Source organism: Ranitomeya variabilis, chromosome 8 (assembly GCF_051348905.1).
Source record: "Ranitomeya variabilis isolate aRanVar5 chromosome 8, aRanVar5.hap1, whole genome shotgun sequence".
Taxonomy (NCBI): Eukaryota; Metazoa; Chordata; class Amphibia; order Anura; family Dendrobatidae; genus Ranitomeya; species Ranitomeya variabilis.
In genome coordinates this window covers 27,797,779-27,819,686 of record NC_135239.1, presented here as the reverse complement: position 1 = coordinate 27,819,686, position 21,908 = coordinate 27,797,779, and the positions used below count along the sequence as shown (strand labels likewise).

At 48.1% G+C, this 21,908-nt stretch overlaps 1 protein-coding gene across 2 annotated transcripts; it reads left to right on the top strand.

The window, feature by feature from the left end:
• The first annotated feature begins 6,649 nt into the window (after positions 1-6,649).
• On the top strand, positions 6,650-18,269 carry UROD (uroporphyrinogen decarboxylase). 2 transcript variants are annotated; one of them, XM_077276008.1, is made up of 10 exons: positions 6,650-6,784; positions 8,024-8,136; positions 8,637-8,716; positions 8,807-8,869; positions 9,201-9,398; positions 9,475-9,636; positions 9,712-9,849; positions 10,212-10,312; positions 11,274-11,340; positions 15,890-18,269. In XM_077276008.1, the coding sequence occupies exons 1-10, from the start codon at positions 6,771-6,773 to the stop codon at positions 16,046-16,048; spliced, it is 1,095 nt and encodes a 364-aa protein (XP_077132123.1). In that variant the 5' UTR covers positions 6,650-6,770; the 3' UTR covers positions 16,049-18,269. The 2 variants fall into 2 exon arrangements, with proteins under 2 accessions (XP_077132123.1, XP_077132124.1); XM_077276009.1 differs by lacking the exon at positions 6,650-6,784 and adding an exon at positions 6,854-6,980 and having other exon boundaries at positions 15,890-16,510.
• The last annotated feature ends 3,639 nt before the right edge of the window (positions 18,270-21,908 follow it).

Genomic DNA, 21,908 nt, shown 5'->3' with positions numbered 1-21,908 from the left:
TGTATAATGTCACCGGTGATCACTGTATTACCTGTACACAGACACTGCATACTAAGTACAGATCTCCTGTGTATAATGGCACTGATGGTGATAGTATTGTGGGGTGTTTTTTTATTATTGATCAGTATTGTAGTATTCAGTCACTATGTGGTGGTAATATGTGGTCTGGTCATGTTGTAGCGGTATTTGTTCCTTGTATTTGATATTATTCGGTCACTGTGGTGGTAATATGGTGTCTGATCATGGTGCTGTGGTATTTGTTCCGAGTATGTGGTATTATAGGTCATTTTAAAAATTGAAAAATAAATAAAAATAAACCTAAATTGTATTGCATATTTTAACAAATATTTAATAGGTTACAGTAGAGTAGGGCCCGGCCAAAAGTGTCTACCTTGTCATTTTGGTGGCTTCAAAAAATCTTTTGGCCAAAACAAAAGCTGCCGGCTTTATGTGTGATCTGGTGATGGGAACTGTCAATGTGTGATAGATGAGAAGTGGAGATTTTCCAAGAGAGAGCGATGGGACTGTGGACAGTTCAAGGGGTGGAGCGTGGAGGCGGGGCTGGGGTGGAGCCTGGGCGGAGTCTCAAGGGGGCCCCGGAAATTTTGCCAGTATGGGGCCCCGAAATTTCTAGTGGCAGCCCTGAGTATCACACAGGGCAGCATTAGATGCACAGCTTAGCAGACAGTATCACACAGGACAGGATTAGATACGTGTAGATTGTGAGGGGCCGGGTCCTCCCCCTCTTTCGCTGTGTATATTATATACATACACTGCTCAAAAAATAAAGGGGACACTTAAACAACAGAATCTAACTCCAAGTAAATAAAACTTCTGTGAAATCAAACTGTCCACTTAGGAAGCAACACTGATTGACAATCAATTTCACATGCTGTTGTGCAAATGGAATAGACAACAGATGGAAATTATTGGCAATTAAAAAAGACACCCTCAATACAAGAGTGGTTCTGCAGGTGGAGACCACAGACCACATCTCAGTACCAATGCTTTCTGGCTGATATTTTGTCACTTTTGAATGTTGGTTGTGAAAGCACAACACTCGTGGTAGCATGAGACGGACTCTACAACCCACACAAGTGGCTCAGGTAGTGCAGCTCATCCAGGATGGCACATCAATGCGAGCTGTGGCAAGAAGGTTTGCTGTGTCTGCCAGCGTAGTGTCCAGATGCTGAAAGTGCTACCAGGAGACAGGCCAGTACACCAGGAAGACGTGGAGGGGGCCATAGGAGGGCAACAACCCAGCAGCAGGACCTCTACCTCAGCTTTTGTGCAAGGAGGAACAGGAGGAGCACTGCCAGAGCCCTGCAAAATGACCTCCAGCAGGCCACAAATGTGCATGTGTCTGCACAAATGGTTAGAAACAGACTCCATGAGGATGGTCTGAGGCCCGACGTCCACAGATGGGGGTTGTGCTCACAGCCCAACACCATACAGGACGCTTGGCATTTGCCAGAGAACACCAGGATTGGCAAATTCACACCTGGCACCCTGTGCTCTTCACAGATGAAAGCAGGTTCACACTGAGCACATGTGACAGACGTGACAGAGTCTGGAGACGCCGTGGAGAGCGATCTGCTGCCTGCAACATCCTTCAGCATGACCGGTTTGGCAGTGGGTCAGTAATGGTGTGGGGTGGCATTTCTTTGGAGGGCCGCACAGCTCTCCATGTGCTCACGAGAGGTAGCCTGACTGCCATTAGGTACCGAGATGAGATCCTCAGACCCCTTGTGAGACCATATGCTGGTGCGGTGGCCCTGGGTTCCTCCTAATGCAGGACAATGCCAGACCTCATGTGGCTGGAGTGTGTCAGCAGCTTCTGCAAGATGAAGGCATTGAAGCTATGGACTGGCCCGCCCGTTCCCCAGTCCTGAATCCGATTGAACACATCTGGGACATCATGTCTTGCTCCATCCACCAACGTCACGTTGCACCACAGACTGTCCAGGGGCTGACGGATGCTTTAGTCCAGGTCTGGGATGAGATCCGTCAGGAGACCATCCGCCGCCTTATCAGGAGCATGCCCAGGCGTTGTAGGGAGGTCATACAGGCACATGGAGGCCACACACACTACTGAGCATCATTTCCTTGTCTTGAGGCATTTCCACTGAAGTTGGATCAGCCTGTAATTTGATTTTCCACTTTGATTTTGAGTATCATGCCAAATCCAGACCTCCATGGGATATTCAGTTTGATTTACATTGATAATTGTTATGTTTTATTGTTCTGAACACATTCCACTATGCAATGAATAAAAATTTGCAACTGGAATATTTCATTCAGTGATATCTATTGTGTCCCCCCCATTTCCTTGTAGATTGTAAGCTTGCGAGCAGGGACCTCACTCCTAATGTCACTGTTTAAATTGTCTTAACTTGTATTGAATTTGTCTGTACATGTCCCCACTTAATTGTAAAGTGCTGCGAAATATGTTGGCGCTACATAAATAAAAATTATTATTATCTAGGATGTGGGATTTTAGTGTTCCCTTTATTTTTTCAGCAGTGTATATTATATGGCTGTGACCTTTTCTTATTTTTAACTCCCTGGAATTAATTTTGCTTTAAAATAAATAGTAATAATAATACGGGGACTCAGCACACTGCATCACAACTAATAGGATTAGATACAGCAGCTCAGCATATAGTTTCACACTGCTTGGATACATAGACGCTCACAGTTGTGGAGGAAGTAAGGTGGTCTTCCAGTGGAGGTGTATCCCTCCACGACAGCCACTCCGCTCATTCTCTATGGGACTATGGAGTGTTGTGTTGGGCTTTCTCTGGCAGTCCTGTGCAGAATGATTGGCGCCGGCGCACTGTCGCTGGATTGTAATGGTGCCCCCTTCTGCCGATCAGTGCAGGATCCCAGCGATCAGACCCTGGACATTGTCTCCCATCCTGCCAATATTCCTGTAAATTCACTTTAATTCATTAGATAATGTTACACCCGTCTCCTCGGTCGCCGCAGGATCTGCCTGACATCTGATAACTTTCATCTGAGACTTCGCTTTATCTTCTGGGAACAAATGTGACCACGTACTGAGCGCAGCAATAGATAAAGTATACATCCAACTACGAGAAGCGATAGCATAAATCTCCTGTGCAGTAAGTGAGATATATCTGCTGGGGGGATGGATCGTAGAACCTTCGGAAAAATTATAAGAACCGGAAAGAAATCACCAAACATATGTAGAAAGTGATGTAGATATGATGTAGAAATAAAATACCGTTATTGACAAGAGTGGAACAGGAGAGCAGCACATACAACATAACGATACAAGGAAACATAAAAATAAAAACTGATCCACTGGGCAACTAATAGAACGTGTGGACATGAATATAGGTCCATGGCCTGAAAGAAGATGACTGTGTCCCACAATGGCAACGTGAGAGACAAAGGCTACACTGAAAAAGCTGATAAATGATGTCAGATCATAGGTCAGAGGAACATATATAAAGAGATGAGAGCGCGTATATTCTATTACTAGGGAATAGATACCGAGTGGATCCACAATATAGGAAATCACAAGCTGTAATGTGCCCAGAATGTGAGAGACCAACTGGTAAAACCTATTAGAATGCAGCTCCTAGATGAAAGTCTGCGGAAAGAGCCGAGCAGCACGCTGGGAACCCATCCATCCCTTATACTCTCATCTTCTTGTCAATAAAGGGATTTTATTTTTACATCAATTGTCCCAAATCTTATTTCTTGATCACATGTTCAGTGCTTTGTTTTGGTTCTTCTGGGAACAAGGAGTGAGGCCGGGTATCTCTGACCGCAGAGGCCGGGTGTATCTGACCGAGTATCTCTGACCGCAGAGGCCGGGTGTATCTGACCGCAGAGGCCGGGTATCTCTGACCGCAGAGGCCGGGTGTATCTGACCGCAGAGGCCGGGTGTATCTGACCGCAGAGGCCGGGTGTATCTGACCGCAGAGGCCGGGTGTATCTGACCGCAGAGGCCGGGTGTATCTGACCGCAGAGGCCGGGTGTATCTGACCGCAGAGGCCGGGTATCTCTGACCGCAGAGGCCGGGTGTATCTGACCGCAGAGGCCGGGTGTATCTGACCGCAGAGGCCGGGTGTATCTGACCGCAGAGGCCGGGTGTATCTGACCGCAGAGGCCGGGTGTATCTGACCGCAGAGGCCGGGTGTATCTGACCGCAGAGGCCGGGTGTATCTGACCGCAGAGGCCGGGTATCTCTGACCGCAGAGGCCGGGTGTATCTGACCGCAGAGGCCGGGTGTATCTGACCGCAGAGGCCGGGTGTATCTGACCGCAGAGGCCGGGTATCTCTGACCGCAGAGGCCGGGTGTATCTGACCGCAGAGGCCGGGTATCTCTGACCGCAGAGGCCGGGTGTATCTGACCGCAGAGGCCGGGTGTATCTGACCGCAGAGGCCGGGTGTATCTGACCGCAGAGGTCGGGTGTATCTGACCCAGTATCTCTGACCGCAGACGCTGGGTTTCTCTGTCCCTTCCAGACTCCTCTGTCCCCTCCGCACTTCTCAGTCCCCTCCAGTCCTCTCTGTCCCCTCCGGACTCCTCTGTCCCCTCCAGTCCTCTCTGTCCCATCCAGACACCTCTGTCCCCTCCAGAATTCTCTGTTCCTTCCAGTCCACTCTGTCCCCTCCGGTCCTCTCTGTCCCCTCTGTTCTCCTCTGTCCCCTCCAGTCCACTCTGTCCCCTCCGGACTTCTCTGTTCCTTCCAGTCCACTCTGTCCCCTCCAGTCCACTCTGTTCCCTCCGGTCTACTCTGTCCCCTCCAGTCCACTCTGTCCCCTCCGGTCTACTCTGTCCCCTCCGGTCCACTTTGTCCCCTCCGGTCCACTCTGTTCCCTCCAGTCCACTCTGTCCCCTCTGGTCCATTCTGTCCCCTCTGTTCTCCTCTGTCCCCTCCGGTCCTCTCTGTCCCCTCCGGACTCCTCTGTCCCCTCCAGTCCACTCTGTCCCCTCCGGACGCCTCTGTCCCCTCCGGTCCACTCTGTCCCCTCCGGACTCCTCTGTCCCCTCCGGTCCACTCTGTCCCCTCCGGTCCTCTCTGTCCCCTCTGTTCTCCTCTGTCCCCTCCAGTCCACTCTGTCCCCTCCGGTCCTCTCTGTCCCCTCCGGACCCCTCTGTCCCCTCCAGTCCACTCTGTCCCCTCTGTTCTCCTCTGTCCCCTCCAGTCCACTCTGTCCCCTCCGGACTCCTCTGTCCCCTCTGGACTCCTCTGACCCCTCCGGTCCTCTCTGTCCCCTCCGGTCCTCTCTGTCCCCTCCGGACTCCTCTGTTCTCCTCTTACCCCTACATAGAAATGTGGTGACCTTTGTCGCTGGGTCGGCCGCAGACCTGGAGTCTATGTATACGGTGGCCCGCTACAGTTACATTAGAGGGGTCGGTGCAGCCCCCTGTGCCGTACAGAATAATCCGTGTGACGCTGGGCGCAGGCCTCCATAAACCGCGGCCTGTAGTTAAACGTGTCCCACAGCGCTGCATGTTTCCAGGGTGATTTCCGACATGTAAGCCCCTGAACTCAATGGCCGCATTGACTATGTAGAGCTCTACATAGTATAAATGACATTTCACATCTCTTCCCGGACTTCATCACCATGAATAAGGAAAACATATATCCTGCTGGGAGAAGAAGAGAGAGCAGTGGAGATAGCAGCGCGGTATGTGAGCGAATGTCATAGACTGCGAGAAAGAGACCTCTGATGCCATGGACTATAGCCCCCACCCTGGATCTGCCCCCATCCACCTCCCCTATGCCATGGACTATAGCCCCCACAATGGATCTGCCCCCATCCACCTCCCCTATGCCATGGACTATAGCCCCTACCCTGGATCTGCCCCCATCCACCTTCCCTGTGCCATGGACTATAGCCCCCACAATGGATCTGCCCCCATCCACCTCCCCTATGCCATGGACTATAGCCCCTACCCTGGATCTGCCCCCATCCACCTCCCCTATGCCATGGACTATAGCCCCCACAATGGATCTGCCCCCATCCACCTTCTCTATGCCATGGACTATAGCCCCCACAATGGATCTGCCCCCATCCACCTCCCCTATGCCATGGACTATAGCCCCCACAATGGATCTGCCCCCATCCACCTCCCCTATGCCATGGACTATAGCCTCCACCCTGGATCTGCCCCCATCCACCTTCCCTATGCCATGGACTATAGCCCCTACCCTGGATCTGCCCCCATCCACCTCCCCTACAGCTCCTACCCAACATCCCCACAGTCCCTATCCCTATTGCCTTTATACACTTGCTTTGGCAAAACTGATGTGTATTTGGTCCTGCCAATAAAGCTTCTTTGAATCTTGAATCTTTGCATCAAAAGTAAGAAGGAAGAATAGCTGGGACTCGTAGTTCACCAGGACTAATGACAATATCACTGACATGTGACGTCAGAGTCTGCAGAAATCCACCACAGCCCAACATCACCACAGATTTATTATTTTATGTTCCTTTAATGTGCGCACATTTTATGATAAGTACGGTAAGGTCACACTGACAGCAGAGTAACCTCTTCCGGCCCCACCGTCCGGTTGCTTAGTAACGCTCTTTGTGTTCTCAACCCTGATTGGCCAGCAGGGAATTTTCTAACCAATGGCTGCCGTCCTCTTAATACGTTAGGTAACGGCAAGCGGGCGTGGTTATTAGATAAGTGAACTCTATGGCTGCGCCCATGTGGAGGCGTGGACGGAGGAGGCTGAGGGTAGTAGTCCCTGTGCTGTCACTGCCTCATACACAGCGGTGTCATGGAGCAGCTGCTGTGAGTATAGACGGCTCTGCTGGGGGAGGCGGGATCACCCGTGTAAGGGCTGGAGGGTTGGGGGTCGCTGTGACGTTAGAGGGTCACCCGTGTAAGGGCTGGAGGGTTGGGATCCGTTATTGTACCGGCCTGATGTCCGCGTTCTCCGGCGCCGTGTGTGAGGGGAGGAGGATGGCGTCTGGGCTGAACTTCAATTGTAACTAATAGGGAAATATATTGTTGTGTCTTTCCTGCAGCCCAGAGGGCCCTGACACTAATCTGCTGCCCCCTAGTGGCGGGGCCTCTGCCCCCTGATTCTGCGCTACAGGCTGCGCACCTCTTTATAGCACAGCCGGCATCTGCTGGTCCGGCGCTCGCCCCTCTCCCTGCGGCAGCCCGGGCCATACGTTTGTGGTCTTTATCGGTTTAAACGTTCCAGTCTGTGCCGGCACCAAGGGCCCGGACCCCCACTAATGCCGTGTGTCAGCAGGGTGGTGCCCCCTCCATTGCCCCTTTGATGGTTTTGTCTGCAGCCTCTAGATAACGGGATCCGGCTCTAAGCCCGCAGGCGTGACCCGAGAGCGGAGATAAGGGGCCACATGTCCGGGGTGTGTGTGGGGGGGGGGGGTCGTAGAATTTCTGTAGGGCGATTCCATCTTACCGGTCTCTTCTCCATGAGGGGCTGCGGAGATGAGCGGCGACATATTATATCCCCCCATTTATTATAGGAGCTGTGACTATAACAATAGTGGGATGTGGGGGGCCACTGTGGGGTGCTGCTGCGGGACTGTGGGGGGGGGCACTGTGGAGGGTGCTGCTGCGGGACTGTGGGGGGGCACTGTGGGGGGTGCTGCGGGACTGTGGGGGGGCACTGTGGGGGGTGCTGCTGCGGGACTGTGGGGGGGCACTGTGGGGGGTGCTGCTGCGGGACTGTGGGGGCTGCTGCGGGACTGTGGGGGGGCACTGTGGGGGGTGCTGCTGCGAGACTGTGGGGGGGGCTGCAGCGGGACTGTGGGGTGACACTGTGGGGGCCGCTGCTGCGGGACTGTTGGGTGGGGGGGCTGCTGCGGGACTGTGGGGGGGCTGCTGCGGGACTGTGGGGGGGCACTGTGGGGGGTGCTGCTGCGGGACTGTGGGGGGGCTGCTGCAGGACTACGGGAGCTGCACCGTCTGGCACGTGATGGGCGCAGCCTCTCCAGGGTAATGATACCTTACAAGGGGCCGTTCCACCGATCAGTGATTCTCATCCTTCTGTCCCAGGCCCAAGGGTTTCCCAGCTCTGAAGAACGATACCTTCCTCCGCGCCGCTCGGGGAGAAGAGTGCCGCCATGTGCCGGTGTGGTGTATGCGACAGGCGGGCAGATATCTACCAGGTCGGTGATTCTATAGAATAAGCGAATGATCGGCTCCCTGTGATGTTTCCACCACTGCTCCGCTGTAAAGCTGCAGATTAGTAGCCGGGTGTCACCTCTGCTTTACTTTATATTGCATGGATCCTTTGCATGCAGCTCTGGAAGTAACCGGAGGATGAGAAGACGTCGCCTGTCAGATGCATCTTTCTGATGTTTTTTTTTTTTTTAATAAACTAATTCTAAATTTCGTATTCTTGTCCTGAATTATCTAAGTTTTTAAAGATTTTCTAATATCTCTTCAGAAGATATTTTCTGTGTCTCTCCCTATGACAACACTTCTGGGCCGATGCATTTCTCAGTGCCTTGTTCGCAGTGCACTAGATCTGGTACCTAATGTTATCAGCAGTGATAGAGGCGCAGGAACCCTATGATAATACCCCCGTACCCAGCTTATGGCCGCTCGCTCAGTGCTGCCTCCTGGTGGATGGACTTCATGTCATGTTTCCCTCTCTACTGTGCAGAATTCCGGGAGACCCGCGCCGCTCAGGATTTCTTTGCTTCGTGTCGGAGCCCCGAGGTTTGCTGTGAGCTGACGTTACAGGTAATGCTGGGGATGGTGCTGGGAGGGATAATGGGGGTTGTGCTCCAGTTAAGCAGTAAGATTATTTGCCTTTACCTTTTTATTTTGCAGCCGCTGCGCCGGTTCCCCTTGGATGCTGCGATTATTTTCTCGGATATTTTGGTTATTCCGCAGGTGATCATCTGTTTTTATATACGAGCTCAGTCTGTGTGCAGATATGTGTGTGGATATACTGTAGGTAAAAAGCCGACGCCATGACACTTCTTCCCGCACATCTGGGTCATTCTTAAAGCAAAACCGAGTGGACGACCAATTCTATAACGTCTACATTATCAATGTCGTGTGGTGTAATAATTATTTTTACCACTAGAGGGTGGCAGACTCCAAAAGACCTAATAGGAAATAACACCAACCTTAAATCCTCTGCAGTGCTGCACCACTCTTAAAGGGCCATACACTTTCCTAGAACTTGTTTTGACTGTATTATATTCTTCCCATGGTCCAGGCACTGGGGATGGAGATCCGCATGGAGCCAGGGAGGGGACCGGTATTCCCAGAGCCTCTTAAAGGCCCAGAGGATCTGCAGAAACTGAAGCCTACAGTGGACGTGTCTCAGGAGCTGGGTTACGTGTTTCGGGCGATCACACTGACTCGTCATAAAATAGCCGGGCAGGTCCCGCTGATTGGGTTCACCGGCGCTCCGGTAAGTGTCACTGACGGTGATGGAGAAGGCGCAGGACCCGTTCATAGATGCTTAATGTCCTCTCGTCTCCGCACAGTGGACGCTGATGACCTATATGATAGAAGGAGGAGGCTCCAACACCATGTCCAAAGCCAAACGCTGGCTCTACCAGAACACGAGCGCCAGTCACCAGCTGCTGCAGCAACTCACGGACGTCATCGTGGACTACTTGGTGGGCCAGGTGGCAGCAGGCGCCCAGGTAGAGCAGGATTCGGTGGCCGGTCTCTGCAGGTAGGATGCCGCGTCCTGTAACGACTCTCGTGTCTCGTTTTAGGCTCTGCAGGTGTTTGAGTCTCACGCCGGCTGCCTCGGACCCCAGCAGTTTGCAGACTTTTCTTTGCCGTATCTCCGGGAAATCTCACGCAGAGTGAAGCAGAAGCTGAAAGCGGAGGGGCTGGAGCAAGTACCTATGGTGAGACCCTGTGCGCACAAGGGAAGGGTCCTGCACCCGTGTACCCCCAGATATGTCACATACATCGGCCACAAAAGTAATGGCTGCGTCATTCTAAAAACTTCTGCAACTTTGTAATGCAGCGCGCCAGGTCGTCACTATTGTAAAGATTCAGAATCCAAATTCCATCCACTGAAATCAAACTGGTGACAGAGCTGAGGGTTTGTTACAGTGTATCAGTCTAGACAAGCTGTTCCTCAAGCTGAACAATTCTCTTTATTTTTTTTTGTGCTTATACATTGTGATACAATGTGTTAAAGGCAAAATATATCAGTGATGGGATCTCAATGCTGGATCCATTGTAGAATGATCTTGTCTTACAGATCGTTTTCGCCAAAGACGCACATTACGGATTAGAGGATCTGTCCCAGTCGGGATATGAGGTGGTTGGTCTGGACTGGACGATCCGACCCCAGGAGGCCAGGTGAGACGGGCAGGAGCCAGGGTTATTAGTCCTCATTGTTTCTCACTACATTCCCTAAGACTTAGGGTACCGTCTCACAGTGGCACTTTTGTCGCTACGACGGTACGATCCGTGACGTTCCAGCGATATCCATACGATATCGCTGTGTCTGACACGCAGCAGCGATCAGGGACCCTGCTGAGAATCGTACGTCGTAGCAGATCGTTTGGAACTTTCTTTCGTCGCTGGATCTCCCGCTGTCATCGTTGGATCGGTGTGTGTGACACCGATCCAGCGATGCGTTCGCTTGTAACCAGGGTAAACATCGAGTTACTAAGCGCAGGGCCGCGCTTAGTAACCCGATGTTTACCCTGGTTACCATCGTAAATGTAAAAAAACCCAAAAAACGTACATACTCACATTCCGGTGTCCGTCAGGTCCCTAGCCGTCTGCTTCCCGCACTGACTGACTGCTGGCCGGAAAGTAAAAGCAGAGCACAGCGGTGACGTCACCACTGTGCTCTGCTTTCACTTTACGGCCGGCACTCAGTCAGTGCGGAAAGCGGACGGCAGGGGACCTGACGGACACCGGAATGTGAGTATGTACGTTTTTGTTTTTTTTTTTTTTTTTTTTTTTACATTTACGATGGTAACCAGGGTAAACATCGGGTTACTAAGCGCGGCCCTGCGCTTAGTAACCCGATGTTTACCCTGGTTACCCGGGGACTTCGGCATCGTTGGTCGCTGGAGAGCGGTCTGTGTGACAGCTCCCCAGCGACCACACAACGACTTGCCAACGATCACGGCCAGGTCGTATCGCTGGTCGTGATCGTTGGTAAATCGTTTTGTGTAACGGTACCCTTAGTTTTTCCTCTACTCTCTGGTGTCGCTGTAAATCTCTCATCTGACATTTAACTCTTAATATTCTTCCTTCTATTAAACCGTACGTACTGCAGAACGTCAGCATCAACCTTTTATTTCAGGGAGAAAACGGGGAAGAGAGTGACGCTACAAGGAAACATGGATCCGTGCGCCCTGTACGGCAGCAAGGTGAGAGCGAGACCCGGCCGCAGGGTTTATAGTGTATTACAGGGAGGGAACGCTTCATACATGAAAACTTCCAGATCCTTACAGGTGACGTTTATATATTGGGGATCAAGAGAGTCCATTATACATTTCACGTTATATTCTTGTACATAGGGGCAGTATTATAGTAGTTATATTCTTGGACATAGGAGGCAGTATTATAGTAGTTATATTCTTGGACATAGGAGCAGTATTATAGTAGTTATATTCTTGTACATAGGGGGCAGTATTATAGTAGTTATATTCTTGTACATAGGAGCAGTACTATAGTAGTTATATTCTTGTACATAGGGGCAGTATTATAGTAGTTATATTCTTGTACATAGGGGCAGTATTATAGTAGTTATATTCCTGGACATAGGGGGCAGTATTATAGTAGTTATATTCTTGGACATAGGGGGCAGTATTATAGTAGTTATATTCTTGTACATAGGAGCAGTATTATAGTAGTTATATTCTTGTACATAGGAGCAGTATTATAGTAGTTACATACATAGTTACATAGTTATTAAGGTTGAAGGAAGACTTTAAGTCCATCTAGTTCAACCCATAGCCTAACCTAGCATGCCCTAACACGTTGATCCAGGGGAAGGCAAAAAAACCCCATGTGGTAAGAGTAAGCTCCACCATGGGGAAAAAAATTCCTTCCCGACCCCACATACGGCAATCAGACTAGTTCCCTGGATCAACGCCTTATCAAGGAATCTAATATATATACCCTGTAACATTATACTTTTCCAGAAAGGTATCCAGTCCCCTCTTAAATTTCAGTAATGAATCGCTCATTACAACATCATACGGCAGAGAGTTCCATAGTCTCACTGCTCTAACAGTAAAGAATCCGCGTCTGTTATTATGCTTATGCATGTAGGATGGCTGCGGAGACACCATCACGTGTTTCTCGATGCAAGCAGTGAATAGCCAGACCTTTCCCTGGGAGGGAACAACCACGGGAAGGGTAGCATCCAATAAAGGAAAACATCCAATACAGGAAAACCACCTATGCCAAGCATGGTATCCATCCACAGACAGCTGTTTCGGGGTGTTTGCCCCTCATCAGTGTGGAGTAGGAATCTGGCTATTAGGAGCAGTGCCTAGTAAAAGGCTGTGAAGGAACAGATGATTGGCCTTGGGGAGACCAAAACATCCAACACCGCGGAGACACCATCACGTGTTTCTCAACGCAGTGATCCAGAACACTGCCCCAGTGTTCTGGATCACTGCGTTGAGAAACACGTGATGGTGTCTCCGCGGTGTTGGATGTTTTGGTCTCCCCGAGGCCAATCATCTGTTCCTGTTATTATGCTTAAACCTTCTTTCCTCCAGACGTAGTGGATGCCCCCTTGTCCCTGTCTCGGTTCTATGATTAAAAAGATCATCAGAAAGGTCTTTGTACTGTCCCCTCATATATTTATACATTAACATAAGATCACCCCTTAGCCCTCGTTTTTCCAAACTAAATAGCCCCAAGTGTAATAACCTATCTTGGTATTGCAGACCCCCCAGTCCTCTAATAACCTTGGTCGCTCTTCTCTGCACCCGCTCCAGTTCAGCTATGTCTTTCTTATACACCGGAGACCAGAACTGTGCACAGTATTCTAAGTGTGGTCGCACTAGTGACTTGTATAGAGGTAACATTATGTTCTCCTCATGAGCATCTATGCCTCTTTTAATGCATCCCATTATTTTATTTGCCTTTGTAGCAGCTGCCTGACACTGGCCACTAAATGCGAGTTTGTCATCCACCCATACATCCAGGTCTTTTTCATTGACGGTTTTGCCCAGAGTTTTAGAATTAAGCACATAGATATACATCTTATTCCTTCTACCCAAGTGCATGACCTTACATTTATCCCCATTAAAGCTCATTTGCCATTTATCAGCCCAAGCTTCTAGTTTACATAAATCGGCCTGTAATATAAAATTGTCCTCCCCTGTATTGATTACCCTGCAGAGTTTAGTGTCATCTGCAAATATTGAAATTCTACTCTGAATGCCCCCTACAAGGTCATTAATAAATATGTTAAAAAGAAGAGGGCCCAATACTGACCCCTGTGGTACCCCACTGCTAACCGCGACCCAGTCCGAGTGTTCTCCATTAATAACCACCCTTCGTTTCCTATCCCTGAGCCAGCTCTTAACCCACTTACACATATTTTCCCCTATCCCCATTATTCTCATTTTATGTATCAACCTTTTGTGTGGCACCGTATCAAAAGCTTTTGAAAAGTCCATATACACTACATCCACTGGGTTCCCTTGGTCCAGTCCGGAACTTACCTCTTCATAGAAGCTGATCAAATTAGTCTGACATGAACGGTCCCTAGTAAACCCGTGCTGATACTGGGTCATGAGGTTATTCCTCTTCAGATACTCCAGCATAGCATCCCTTAGAATGCCCTCCAGGATTTTACCCACAGTAGAGGTTAAGCTTACTGGCCTATAATTTCCGAGTTCAGTTTTTGTCCCCTTTTTGAATATTGGCACCACATTTGCTATACGCCAGTCCTGTGGTACAGACCCTGTTATTATGGACTCTTTAAAGATTAAAAATAATGGTCTATCAATGACTGTACTTAGTTCCTGCAGTACTCGGGGGTGTATCCCATCCGGGCCCGGAGATTTGTCAATTTTAGTGATTTTTAGACGCCGCCGAACTTCCTGCTGGGTTAAGCAGGTCACACTTAATGGGGAATTTTTATCACTAGTCATATTGGCTGCCATGGAATTTTCTTGTGTAAATACTGATGAAAAAAAAGTCATTTAGCATATTGGCTTTTTCCTCATCGTCATCCACCATTTCCCCCAGACTATTTTTAAGGGGGCCAACACTGTCATTTTTTAGTTTCTTACTATTTATATAGTTAAAGAATATTTTGGGATTATTTTTACTCTCTCTGGCAATGAGTCTCTCTGTCTCAATCTTTGCTGCCTTGATTTGCTTTTTACAGAATTTATTTAATGCCTCCTCACTACCTACTTCCTATAATTCTCTAAATGCTTTCTTTTTGTCCCTTATTGCGCCCCTTACAGCTCTATTTAGCCATATTGGTTTCCTCCTATTTCTGGTATGTTTATTCCCATACGGTATATACTGTGCACAGGTCCTATCCAGGATGCTAATAAACTTCTCCCATTTTCTTTGTGTATTTTTATGTCTCAGGATATCGTCCCAGTTAATTGCACCAAGATCCTCTCTCATCCGTTGGAAATTTGCCCTCCTGAAGTTTAGTGTCCTTGTCACCCCCCTACTACCCATGTTATTAAAAGAGACATTTACATTTACATTTGTTATATTCTTGTACATAGAGGCAGTATTATAGTAGTTATATTCTTGGACATAGGGGCAGTACTATAGTAGTTATATTCTTGCACATAGGAGGCAGTATTATAGTAGTTATATTCTTGTACATAGGGGCAGTATTATAGCAGTTATATTCTTGTACATAGGGGCAGTATTATAGTAGTTATATTCTTGTACATAGGAGCAGTATTATAGTAGTTATATTCTTGTACATAGGAGCAGTATTATAGTAGTTATATTCTTGTACATAGGAGCAGTATTATAGTAGTTATATTCTTGTACATAGGGGCAGTATTATAGCAGTTATATTCTTGTACATAGGGGCAGTATTATAGTAGTTATATTCTTGTACATAGGAGCAGTATTATAGTAGTTATATTCTTGCACATAGGAGGCAGTATTATAGTAGTTATACTCCTGTACATAGGGGCAGTATTATAGTAGTTATATTCTTGCACATAGGAGGCAGTATTATAGTAGTTATATTCTTGTACATAGGGGCAGTATTATAGTAGTTATATTCTTGTACATAGGGGCAGTATTATAGTAGTTATATTCTTGTACATAGGAGCAGTATTATAGTAGTTATATTCTTGCACATAGGAGGCAGTATTATAGTAGTTATATTCTTGGACATAGGAGCAGTATTATAGTAGTTATATTCTTGTACATAGGGGCAGTATTATAGCAGTTATATTCTTGTACATAGGGGCAGTATTATAGTAGTTATATTCTTGTACATAGGAGCAGTATTATAGTAGTTATATTCTTGCACATAGGAGGCAGTATTATAGTAGTTATACTCCTGTACATAGGGGCAGTATTATAGTAGTTATATTCTTGCACATAGGAGGCAGTATTATAGTAGTTATATTCTTGTACATAGGGGCAGTATTATAGTAGTTATATTCTTGTACATAGGAGCAGTATTATAGTAGTTATATTCTTGCACATAGGAGGCAGTATTATAGTAGTTATATTCTTGTACATAGGGGCAGTATTATAGTAGTTATAGTCTTGAACATAGGGGGCGCAATATCTTTTCTTCCACCCCTTTATCCTGGATCTCTGTATGTGAGGACAGTATGATGCGCTGGGCCGTAGATCTTTGTCACTGGAATGCTGGATATTTGCAACTCTTGGGTTTGTTGTCCTGTCATCTATACTTTGCTCTGACTGATCTGATCGTTACTCTCCCGTTTCCTGCAGGAGAACATTGAGGAGATTGTGAAGAAGATGCTGGAGGCTTTTGGATGCCGCGGCTACATTGCTAATTTGGGTCATGGTTTGTATCCAGACATGGACCCGGCGCACGTTGGGGCCTTCATTTCTGCTGTACATAAATACTCAGAGAAAAAGGAGAACTGAAGGCAGAGCCGTATAATACGTGACTGCAGCGCAGGGCAGAGCCGTACAGTACATGATTCCAGCGGGCCCAGCACCGGCTCCCCTGAGGTTAATGACAAGACTGTTGTAGCAGAATTAACCTCTGGACAGAAGCAGTAACTGGTGATCCTCCTCCTAGATTTCAAGGATCGCTGCTCTGGCTGGAATGGAGGAAGCTGCTTCATGTTCTGCTGAGTCAGAGGAAAATGTTCCAACCTCCCAGTAATTGTCTGATCTAATAGAATAAAATGTGTTCTGGAGGGGACGTGCGGTGTGAGCGGATGTGTTGTCTCCATGCAGTCGGACAGATCATCACTGATCTGTGATCTTCTGCTCCGTACGTCTGGATGGTGCAGGTTTTGCAGCACGTTCCTCCCAGCAGGGTCCTTGATATTAAAGTCCTGGATAATACTGGAAACTTTAAAAAAATATATATATTTTTCCAATTTTGGACTGAATCAGAGCAACAACTTCCTTTTCAGGGGGTGCAGTCTACCTCAGCCACCACCAGGGGGCGCTCCTTGCATGCAATTAAAGGTGTTATCTAACGCTATTTTTTTTTTTTTCGTATGAGGCAAAGATCTTGCAGGCAACTACCTGCCTGCACTGATCTCTGCCAGTTTGGAGCAGTCACAGACCGCTCCTGTAGGCGATCCTGCTGCTTTGTTTGAGCTCACGGCAACAGAGCAGCTCTTCCGCTTCTTGTCTGTTCTGTCCATGGGGTATGCCTGCTGATTGATAGCTGGCTCCTTGTGGTTTGAGAACCAGCTCTCCACTGCCTATCAGCATGATATCAACAGAGCCGAAGAGAACCCACTGGTCCATAGACGTGCTGTTACTGGAATTGCCGGTAGGATCGGTCAGTGACTTCTCGGAGCCGGCAGATATGGGCATCGGGTAGAAAAGGCATGTAGTTGCTAATATTTTTCCTATGGGGCAAAATTTGAAATCCCAGAGTGTGCCCCCTGCTGGACATTAGTACTGATCTCATGCAGCATGTATCCGGTGCGCCCCCTGCTGGACATTAGCGCCGATCTCATGCAGCATGTATCCGGTGCGCCCCCTGCTGGACATTAGCGCTGATCTCATGCAGCATGTATCCATTGCGCCCCCTGCTGGACATTAGCGCCGATCTCATGCAGCATGTATCCATTGCGCCCCCTGCTGGACATTAGCGCCGATCCTATGCAGCGTGTATCTAGTGCGCCCCCTGCTGGACATTAGCGCTGATCTCATGCAGCATGTATCCATTGCGCCCCCTGCTGGACATTAGCGCCGATCTCATGCAGCATGTATCCATTGCACCCCCTGCTGGACATTAGCGCCGATCTCATGCAGCATGTATCCATTGCGCCCCCTGCTGGACATTAGCGCTGATCTCATGCAGCATGTATCCATTGCGCCCCCTGCTGGACATTAGCGCCGATCCTATGCAGCGTGTATCTAGTGCGCCCCCTGCTGGACATTAGCGCTGATCTCATGCAGCGTGTATCCATTGCGCCCCCTGCTGGACATTAGCGCCGATCCTATGCAGCGTGTATCTAGTGCGCCCCCTGCTGGACATTAGCGCTGATCTTATGCAGCGTGTATCCGGTGCGCCCCCTGCTGGACATTGGCGCTGATCTCATGCAGCATGTATCCGGTGCGCCCCCTGCTGGACATTAGCGCTGATCTTATGCAGCATGTGTCCGGTGCGCCCCCTGCTGGACATTAGCGCCGATCTTATGCAGCGTGTATCCGGTGCGCCCCCTGCTGGACATTGGCGCTGATCTCATGCAGCATGTATCCGGTGCGCCCCCTGCTGGACATTAGCGCCGGTCTCATGCAGCGTGTATCCGGTGCGCCCCCTGCTGGACATTGGCGCTGATCTCATGCAGCGTGTATCCGGTGCGCCCCCTGCTGGACATTGGCGCTGATCTCATGCAGCATGTATCCGGTGCGCCCCCTGCTGGACATTAGCGCTGATCTTATGCAGCGTGTATCCGGTGCGCCCCCTGCTGGACATTGGCGCCGATCTCATGCAGCATGTACTACAGCCGGGTACTACAGCATCTTATATCACAGATCTGGATCGATACTAGAATTCTCTCATTTTAAATGTTCCGTTAACATGAAAACAAAAAAGTCTGTGATTCACAATTTATTCATAAAAAAGCACTGAAATTTTCAACACAATTCATATAAAATGGTTTCGGCAATACATAAATAGGGTTCATTTTCTTATTAATATTAACAAACATTAAGAGGTTGCACAAAAGAAAAAGTAAGAGCATACAAATAAAACAGGTAAAAATAAGATCAATGATACGTCTGTGGCAAGGAATACTGAGGGGCGAGCGCGCTCTGGGGCGTGGAGAAGCGATGCAGAAAAAGAGACGGGTGATGGCGGCAACGGAGTCGGTGACAACCGATAATCGCCCATCCCCCACACTCCGAGATCCGGCCGCTTCATCATCTGACAGGCGGCAGAAGACATCAGTTTGGGAGAGGAGTGACTCACGGATGCATATAAGGGGGTACAAATAAATATTAGGGAGGGGAAGAGAAACTGGTGCGAGGGAGAGTTCACAGGACATAAGTATTTTTGGGGGTGGGGGGTCGCCCCCTGCTGCACCACGGTTATTGCTAAACCTCACAGTACACAACCCTAAATTAATGGTCCGGGTTTAAGGATACTCAATTTTCTTCTCGGGAGGGTGTGTTAATTATTGCAAAAATCCATTCTGTACAACTGTCATGAATGCGGGGAGGGTGGAGGGATCGACCAGCTCAGATTCTTGGCACGGTCTTAAGTCTCCCAGAAATTACAGCCAAACCTCATTGCACAAAAGATGACACCCCCTCCCCTAAAAAAAGAAGAAATGCTTCCCTCCTCCCTCCTGAGAAAAGCACTTAAAGCACCGCCCCAGCCAAAGCATTCAAGTATACCGTCGCCCTGCGGAGAAGGACAGAACCGTCATAAATAATTAGTATGTTACATCTGATAATCCACATATATTCTCGTATTTACAGCTCGATAAACGCTTTGTCGTCACTTTATATCGTGTAGTGTTCCCTGAGTTTCAGTTACAGTTCGGCGATGAGGCGGGAGACACTTCTCTTTAGGATGAGGGAGGTGCACGGCGGGGGGCGAGCGATGGACCCTCTGGATCTGGAATGATTGGAGCACAGTTTACGTGAACCTTCATGATGATCTGGGGCTCGGTGGGCTGTCGGCGTAAAGGCCTAAACTGCTACGGTCAAACGATAACGTTTTTTAAGCTTTTTTTTACGCAGCGTATTTTTGCAAAATTTTACTTAATAGGTGCAGAAAATTTGCAACATCGAAAAATCATCACGGGCACGTAGCTTAAGGCTACATTCACATCTGTGGGACTCATCCTCGTGCCGTCCAGTTTTTTTTTTCCTTTGAGTTTTATTGGTCCATGATCTGATCCACGTGATCGCTCGGGTGAGTCTCGGAATATGTCCTATTCTCATCCGATTTGAAAAAATCTACGGAAAACTGTATAAAATAAAGTTTGTAATTCTGTTTTCCATCTGAGATATTAAAAGTCAATGGATAAAAGTTCAGATGGTCTGTTGGGAAAAGAAAAAGGGACTAGTTAGAAAACGGATGCCACACGGACATAAAACGGACGGCACGAGAGAGAAGAGTCTTACACTGAGGTGTGAACGTAGCTCCTCGTCAGTTGTCTGATGCATGAAAAAAAATAAACGACTGACGTTCCGTTTTTGGTCAATGTGTCAGGTTTAACCATCAGTGATTTTTTTTTTCATAAGCCAAAAAACCCCCCAAAACTTTGCATCTCCATTATAATGTTAAAAACGGATAAAGCAGGGATGGGATCTGTGCGCCCCATACACACGTTTCTGTGTGACCCAGGTGAACAGCCCCATAGACTAGAGTAGGGGTTCTGACTGTCTGAATTGGGGCCTAGATCCATCTATAGGAGAAGCCGGCTCCACCGCTGGGTCTTCTGCCCTCGGCTCGCTGCCTTGTAGGCAGGTATCAGGCAGGCAGGTATTCTTATCAGAGTATGGACCGTGAACCCAGAAAGTGCAAAACTGACCTATCATCATATCATTGAGAATATAGCTCAATCTTCAGGCATCGTGATGAAAAAAAGCGTAATGCAAAAGTTTGTTGTTGCTGTTCTAAAGTAGAGGAAGCTGGTATACACAGCACTGTGCAAAAGTTTTAGGCAGGTTTTCAAAAAAAGTGCTGCACATTTAGAAACTTTCAAAAGTAGAAATGTTAATAGATTATCATCAATTAACAAAATGCAACGTTAATGAACTAAAGAAAAATCTAAATCCCATCAATATTTGGTGACCGCTAGTGATGAGCGAGCATGCTCAGGTGTTCTCCGAATATTCGGCGTGCTCGTAGGTTATGTTTGAGTCCCCGCATCTGCATGATGTGCGGCTGCTAGACAGCCTGAATACTTGTGGGGATTCCGAAACAAACAGGCAATCCCTGCATGTGTTCACGTTGTCTAACTAATCATGAAGCTGCGGGGACACAAACATAATATACGAGCACGCCCAAAATACTCGGGAGAACACTCGAGCATGCTCGCCCATCACTAGTGACCACTCTTTGTCTTCATCAATTCTTCTATACACTTGTACACAGTTTTTGATGGAACTCGGCAGGAGGTTGTTCCAAACATCTTGGGGAAATAACCCCAGATCTTCTGTGGATGTCGCTTGTTTAGATCCTTCTGTCTCTTCATGTAGATCCCAAACAGACAGGATGATGATGAGATCAGGGCTCTGCGGGGGCCGGATCATCACGTCCGAGACTCCTTGTTCTTAATGACATTGGCTGAATATTTGGGGTCGTTTTCCTGCTGCATAACAAATTTGGAGCCAATCAGACGCCTCCCTGATGGTACTACATGATCGATCTGCTATCATTTCTCAGCATTTAGTACAACATTAACCCTGACAAAATCCTCCATTTGCTAAAATGAATAACTTGCAGGACCCTCCCCTGTGCTTCACTGTCCCTGCAGACACATTATTGTGCCGCTGTTTCGGCCCCTCGGCAAACAAACTGCCCCGTGTTACAGCCTAATATTCCATATTTTAACTTGTCAGTCCAGGGTACTTGCTGGCATTCTTCTACACCCCAGTTTCTATGTTTTCATGCATAGATGAGTCACTTGGCCCTGCTTCCATGTCGAAAGGTACGGTTTTTGCAATGATGACTTCTGGGTATACTTCTACGGCAGTAGATGGCTGTAGCTGGGTCTCACTAGATCTTCACGGCTAACCACTGCGTCTACGGTCTTCAACGTTGCCCATTTCTTAGTGCTTCTTAAAAAGAGCTTCACAGCATGAAATCCCAGTCTACTTTAAAATTTCTGCTTGGAAGAGACGTTACTGATGCCGTATAACTACCTTGTAGTTTGTTGATGCAGTATAACTACCTTGTAGTTTGATGATGCAGTATAACTACCTTGTAGTTTGTTGATGCAGTATAACTACCTTGTAGTTTGTTGATGCAGTATAACTACCTTGTAGTTTGATGATGCAGTATAACTACCTTGTATCTTGTTGATGCAGTATAACTACCTTGTATCTTGTTGATGCAGTATAACCACATTGCATTTTTTGATGCAGTATAACTACGTTCTATCTTGTTGATGCAGTATAACTACCTTGTATGTTGTTACTTTGCTCAGTCTTGCCATGCTATATGACCTGTGAAATGAAGCTGTCTTCCACAACCTCACCTTTTGTAGCCGAGTTTGGCTGTTCCTCACCCAGTTTTAAGCCTTCTACACCGCTGTTTCTGTTTCAGTTAACAGCAGTGTCAACTGATATCAAAACA